Below are 7,119 nucleotides of genomic sequence, written 5' to 3'. Positions count from 1 at the left end.
TGCCTCGGCCTCTGGAGCGCAGAGCCGGACCTGCTGCGGGGCGCCCCGTCCAGCCGGCTCGTCTGTCTGTGTCGGCGCCCCTCGGCCTTGGGGACCCAGAGTCTCCGCAAGGAGCGGGTGCAGGAGCTCAGGTAACCCGCAGGTGGGGATGGCAGCGGCCGCAGCGTCCCCTTCTCTGCTTCCGCTGGCTTTGGCTGGGCGATGCCCGCCCGGTTCCTTGGTCCTTCTCAGAGGGGGTCCCTGTATCTGCAGAACGACTAGCGCGCCGCTCCCCTCCCTTTCCTCTCTCCCCTCACCTGGGCTCACTGATAACCAGGCGTTTCCACGGAGGGCTCGCCCACCGGTGGGGCTCAGGTGGACAGGCAGAGGACAGGAGTCGCTTCGGGACTTTTTCCAACAGGGACGCACCGTAGGCGGGCCGGGGCCAGACCCGCACTGGCCGCCACGGACTCCTGCATGTTGCATGTTGCGCTGTTGCGTTTCCTCTTCCCACTTCCCAGGACCAGAAGTGAAGGCAGTTAAAACATGTGCGGCGCGATTTCTGGGATTTTTCCTTGGAAAAAGATTTACGGGAAAGCTGGGACAACAGGGCTGCAGAGAAAACCCTCGGAAAACTCATGTAAATCTGTAGTCAGCGCCTGAGCTATTCCTGATTCATTTGAAGTACTTTGAATCTCTGGGAAAAAAATTAAGAAAAGAAAAAACCCTGAAACTCATTTCCTAGTCTACAAAGAAATGTTTCTGGAGCAAAGACTCTAAAATTTCACTTATTCAAAAAAAAACTGTACCTTTCATAGTGCTCCTTAGTTTCTTGAACATTGTGAAATGTCTCATTTTTCCTTATTTCAAGGGTTTCTCCTGGGTCTGCTTCTGTTTCTAAGGTGACAGCTACTCCTCTGTACACTGTTTTTCTCTCACACTTTTCCAAAGGACTGTGGTGAAGTGAATCTTCTGCACCGGGGTCTGCCGACCCTGCTGAGGGCTGGTACTGTTCCGTATGCTCATAACTTATAGATCAGGAACCATTCCTGTAGAGCAGGTGAGCTAAAGAATAGGACTGAAAAGAAACAGCAAAACAAGTTAATACATCAAATAAACTCCTCTCCCTAATACGGTGCCGTCATTCAATCCCATGGTTACTCAGTGTAGTCTGCTACATCCTCCAAGTGCCAACCTTTGGAGTCTCCTTAATTCTGTTAATGACTTGTCTGGGTTGACTAATTGTGCTCTATAAAGTCAATCTCTTTCTTAGGCTGTGCCATTTCCCTTAGACTATCAAATATAACTCTGGGATTTGAATGGCTTGCTTCCATTTTGTCTAATTATTAAAGCACAGAGGCCGATGGAAAAGAAGGTACCATCTCCTTGGAGCATTCTATTTGAAATTTATGTGGAGAGACGTGGAATATATCAGAATAGCAAACACATGGAAACTCCTAGTTCCCTTTGGGAAGCAGAGCTCTTTTGGTGGCAATGCAGAGGAGGGGGAATGAGAGAGAGAGAGAGACCATAGGGAAGGAATAGAATAGGCATAGAATATTACATCACAGCAAGGAATCTTGCATAGTTAGTTACCATTAGCAAAGGAGTGGACATCAATTTTTAGTAAAATTGTTTAGGTTCACATTTGTTTGCCTAATTTTCCAGTGGCTTCAGTGTATGAGATGGTGTGATGGAGCTGAAACAGATGAGAAAGACTTAGTTTTTGTGTGGAGAGATTGCACATGATGGGGGAACAAAGGAGAGCAATTGCAGTGTTGTGTGTGTGTGTGTGTGTTCATGTGTGGTGTGAGAAGGAAACATGGGTTGCCAGAGGAGCAGAGAGATGAGAGAGTGGCCAGCTCAGTCACTGGAGAAAATGAAGTGTGACACAGGTGAAAGTTGTCTACCAGGGTGTCTGGGAGAGGAGGCTGGAGGGGAGTCAGGGATGATGTCCAACCCTGAACACCATGCTATGGAGCTGGGATGTTCTGCTGTGGGCCAGGGTCACCACCCAGTGTGAGTACCATACCTTCAGTGGGAAAGCAGATTAATGGCATCTGTGGTCAACAGACCATGCAAAAGTAAATGTATTCAAGAACTCGTGGACTCTCTAGGGCGAACTTGCTTATACTAATGCTAGAAGCCAAATGGGTGTCAGATGTTGGGAGCTTTTCAAAAATTAGCAAGAGAAGAGGGTCCTAGTTCTCTCCAGCTGGAGGGACTAGGAGAGGAGGCGGCACGACCCCAGGACTGGGGACCAGGAGGTGGAATCACTCGGGCCTGTCCGGTGGAAAGTGGAACCACAGAGGAGCTGGGAGGGGGCAGGGAGAGGGAGCAGGGTGGGAGACTTCAGAGGTCCAGTCCTTCCTCCTGCCCAGGGAAGGCCTCAGCTGTCCTGTTTTACCCAAGAAAACAGAGCAGGAAAAGAGGGAAAAGGAGTGGGGGGCACACACATCCAGCCAAGCATTGTCTGTGGGCCCAGTAATCATGACTCACCAAGCAACAGCAATAGAGGCTGTTATGATTAATAAACAGATTCATCACAAGAGGATTGGAATCAATAGCAGCAGCCTCCGGTGATTATGAACGTATTCTCCAGGTACTACTACTAGGATGATGGATCTGAGTCTTCATAAACTTAAAAAAAGGAATCTTGTAGCAGAAACTGATATATTTTAAACAACCTGGAGACAATGGGGAAAATGACATGGTCAGGTCAGAAAGATCACTTAATGTCAGGGTAAACTCTGTCTAGCAAAATGTAGGAGCCTTAGAGTAGAAGTACCTCACTGCTGCCTTTGCACCCAGCACAAGTCCTGGTTCATGACGTAGGTTGTTAAATGCTTGCTGAATCCATGCTTGGCTTTACCTGTTTATCTGTGAATGAATGAACAACCAAAGGAATGAATCAATGAAAGCAAAGGAGGAAAGGAAAGAAGTTATAAGGCTGGTAATATGTCAAAGAATTGAGAAATACAGAACCAATATGATAGAAACAGAGAAGAAGGTGAAAGGCACATGTAAGAGATCAGTCTGAAAGTTCTCATAAATTTCGGGACTAAGATGACAAAGCCTAGAATGGCTCCGGTTTTTAAACTGTAGGTGGTTTAATCCATAAGAATAATATTGACTGAAGCAGGTCCCACAAAGAGAAAAAATGGTATAGGATGGGAGGCTAATGGGAAGTTAGGTGCTGAAAATGTTATCTTTAGGGTCTAGGGGAAGATGACATTCAGACTGGGGCATGTTTTCAGGCACTGTAGGATTCTGCTGTATGGTATGTGGGTAGTTTATTCCAAATCATTCAAAAGAACTGTTTTACACAGGTGAGTTATTTTTAATTCTAGCTGACAGGGTAAAAAATGACTATGAAACAGCATTTGCTCAGTTTGCCATATTTTGTATTCTCAAAGTTAGGGTACCGGGCACAGCTTTTAATGCTTTTTCCCCTATATAATTTGTCATGGTATATTGATAGATTTAAAACAGTTGAGATAGTAAAAGACACTTTCCTCTCTTTCCTTAAAATTAGTTTGACAAATCTAAAGCAGTTATAAAATATAACATTTATGCCTCTTAAAATAAATGGGAGCGACTGGGTCGCTCCGACATTGGAATTTTGTCTCTACTGTAGGAGAAAACGACATTTTACCACATTTAAACACATTTTAAAGAGCAGGCTTTAATTCACCTGCATTTGTGAATGGACCCGGTAAGGCTCCCTTTATGGAGATGTTGCACTGCGCGCCCTTTTAAAGCTCAGAGGCCGGGCGTGTTGGCCACAACCCTCCTACATCGGCTTCCGTGGACATGTCTTTTTCCCAGACTTGTGCCTTGCTAATTTCACATTTATCTTTTTATTTTGAAGTTGTAGGTTCTCGTGCTGGTCCACGAGGAACTGCACTGAAAATGGGCCCTGTGGGTACAGGGGCAGATGAGAACCAGACGGTGGGAGAAGTGAAGGCGGAGCCCTTCGGGCTGGGACTCACCACTCCTGGGGGTGAGCTGGCCCCAGGCCCCGAGCCCCAGCTCATCGACAGCACCAAGCTGACGGAGGTGCGGGTCGTGCTCATACTGGCCTACTGCTCCATCATCTTGCTGGGCGTCACTGGCAACTCCTTGGTGATCCACGTGGTCATCAAATTCAAGAACATGCGCACAGTGACCAACTTCTTCATCGCCAACCTGGCTGTGGCGGATCTTTTGGTGAACACACTGTGCCTGCCGTTCACTCTCACCTACACCTTGATGGGGGAGTGGAAAATGGGTCCAGTCCTCTGCCACCTGGTGCCGTATGCCCAGGGCCTGGCAGTGCAAGTGTCCACGATCACCTTGACAGTAATTGCGCTGGACCGGCATCGGTGCATTGTGTACCACCTGGACAGCAAGATCTCCAAGCAAAACAGCTTCCTGATCATTGGCTTGGCCTGGGGCATCAGTGCCCTGCTGGCAAGTCCCCTGGCCATCTTCCGGGAATACTCGCTGATTGAAATTATTCCAGACTTCGAGATTGTGGCCTGCACCGAGAAGTGGCCAGGTGAAGAGAAGAGCATGTATGGCACTGTCTACAGCCTTTCCTCCTTGTTGATCCTCTACGTTTTGCCTCTGGGCATCATATCTATTTCCTATATCCGGATCTGGAGTAAACTGAAGAACCACATCAGTCCCGGCGCTGCGAATGACCACCACCATCAGCGGAGGCAGAAGACCACCAAAATGCTGGTGTTCGTGGTGGTGGTGTTTGCAGTCAGCTGGCTGCCGCTTCACGCCTTCCAGCTTGCTGTGGACATTGACAGCCAGGTACTGGACCTAAAGGAGTACAAACTCATCTTCACAGTGTTCCACATCATCGCCATGTGCTCCACCTTTGCCAATCCCCTGCTGTACGGCTGGATGAACAGCAACTACCGGAAGGCTTTCCTCTCAGCCTTCCGCTGCGAGCAGAGGCTGGACGCCATTCACTCCGAGATGTCTGTGACGTGCAAGGCTAAAAAGAATGTGGACGTCGTGAAGAACAGTGGCCCCGCAGACTCTTTCGCCGAGGCTACCAATGTCTAAGGACGTGTTGTGGGAGCCTAAGGGTGAATTCTGACCAGAGCTTTTGATCTGGTTGAGGAGGGCTCAGGTATGTGCTGATCCCCCATTTTAAGGATGGAAAGCATCTGAACAGAAGTGCAGGCAGTGTCATTCCTGGACAACTGGCAGGCAGACCCTAGGGGAAGCAGTTGTATTCAAAGACGGGGTGATACTATGGCTTCACTACAGCTGCTTGGGTTGGGTCGAATTGTGTGTAAAAGCAGAAATACTTTGGACTCTTCCCACGCGAAGGAAACCTGAACAAGGAATTGCCATTGTCAGCACTGCTAGCTGTGGGGGTTTCCTAAGCTGACTGTATGGGGTGCCACGTGCTCAGGGCTCTCCCCTTCTCTGAGGCACAGCCTGCTGAAGGCGAACCTCTCTGGGGAGTGCTGGCTCTGCTGGGGGACAGTTTGGTTTTCTTGTTTTTCCTACAGATGAAATTCTGAAGAGTGCGCTCTTGGTAAATATCTCTTTTAATGACATCACAATGACTTCAAGGGAATAAATGAAAATTTGAGAGATGATTAGCATTTTTGGCAAATCATGGGGGAAATTCATAATAATCTGTGAGCAGTTGTTCTTAGAATCAAATGCATTTGGTGAGAATGTTTTCTTAAAGTGAAAATCAAAGGCAGGAAATCTCGGAATTACAAAAAATGTAAAGGATTCTTAAATTATCCTTGCTTTATATGAACACTATTATATAATAAATAGGTAAGCAACATCACTAATTGTTACACAGCTAGAAATTTGTATGACTTCTGTTATTATTCCTGTGTTGGAGTAGAGTTGGAGCTCTAAGTAAGATTAGAAAATCATTTTTATGGTGTTTCATAACATTTCACGAGCATATGCTGCTTTTTGCACTGGCACCTGGCTGTGCCAGCTTTAGGGGATGCTGCAATGCTATTTTCTTTAGAATTCATTTTCCATGGACTCTTTCATGATAAATAAAAATACAATGTCAGAAAATGGCCCATCTGGTAAGAAATATTCAGAGCACCGAATTCAGTCCATTTTGCAAATGTTCTGTTTCAACCAATTTCCCATAAGTTTTCTCTTTTCAAAGTAATTATAGTTTTTGGATAATGTGAATGTATACATAATGCCTGTGTACTATAAATAATGAAACAAAAAACTAGTATTTTTTATTTAATGATTTTATGATTTTTTTTTTTTTTGGTACCAGGGATCTAATTTGGGTCCTTGTGCTTGCAAGGCAAGCGGTGGCACCACTGAGCTAAATCCCCAACCCATGAATATAATTTTATTTCAATAGTATCCAACCAAAGATGCTTATCTTTATGTTTATGAAAAATAAATGAGATGTTAAAATAGTTATATTACTTTAGATGCTGTTAAAGAAGTTTCATTATAGTTATATTTTTGTAAATGTGATAGAATTTGCAAATATATTCCTTACATTTCATTAAATTCAACATGATTATTATACTTAATTACTACATTAATTTTATGAGTTGGAGAGCTTCACTTTATGGATACATTTGACATTTATAGTACAGTTCTTATTTCTTTTATATTACAAACAAAAATGGTCTTTGTAGGTTTGGGATACTGAAAAAATAATAAAACAATAGAAATAGGTTTACTGGAAAAATGTATACCTGTAATATACTGAAGAATTCATTTTGTTGTTGGACTCAGCATAACTAAGAAGAACCTTTTTGTCTTTAACATAGTAGTTTCTTTTCTTCAGATGTTAGTAAAAAATTGCAGTTAAAGATTTTATTGCTCTTGCAGAAGTCTTACACTGTAGGAAATGTATGTGCTACTGTGTTATCAGCTGTGATACTGAAGTACAGAATCTCGGTTATGATTCTGTTAGCATATGTCTGATCAAATTAACTATGTCAGTTCACTGAAAATAACTTTTTATGTACTACTTTTAATGTTGAAATAAAGAAAATCCAGGAAATCGAAGAAATTATGTGAACTTTAGTCTAGTTCCTCTGTCTTCTTGTTCCCAAACCCAAGTAGATGGACCTGCTTCACAACTGCACTTATAATCCATAGTTGGAGAGAATGCTTGATTCTTTG

At 44.5% G+C, this 7,119-nt stretch overlaps 1 protein-coding gene across 2 annotated transcripts in view; it reads left to right on the top strand.

The window, feature by feature from the left end:
• Positions 1–6,245, top strand: part of Npy2r (neuropeptide Y receptor Y2) — a 6,994-nt gene extending 749 nt beyond the window's left edge. Inside the window, exons 1-2 of one of the 2 annotated variants that reach the window (XM_033759981.1) lie at positions 994–2,581; positions 3,851–6,245. In XM_033759981.1, the coding sequence (XP_033615872.1) occupies positions 3,892–5,040 (1,149 nt within the window). In that variant the 5' untranslated portion in view covers positions 994–2,581; positions 3,851–3,891 and the 3' untranslated portion in view covers positions 5,041–6,245. Of the gene's footprint in view, positions 1–993; positions 2,582–3,850 lie in introns of those variants that run through there. The other variant, XM_033759982.1, reaches the window with a different exon arrangement.
• The last annotated feature ends 874 nt before the right edge of the window (positions 6,246–7,119 follow it).

The sequence above is a fragment of the Fukomys damarensis genome, unplaced genomic scaffold (assembly GCF_012274545.1).
Source record: "Fukomys damarensis isolate Sample0158 unplaced genomic scaffold, DMR_v1.0_HiC HiC_scaffold_38, whole genome shotgun sequence".
NCBI lineage: Eukaryota > Metazoa > Chordata > Mammalia > Rodentia > Bathyergidae > Fukomys > Fukomys damarensis.
Note: the sequence above shows the minus strand (reverse complement) of the source record. Positions and strands in the feature narration are given on the sequence as shown.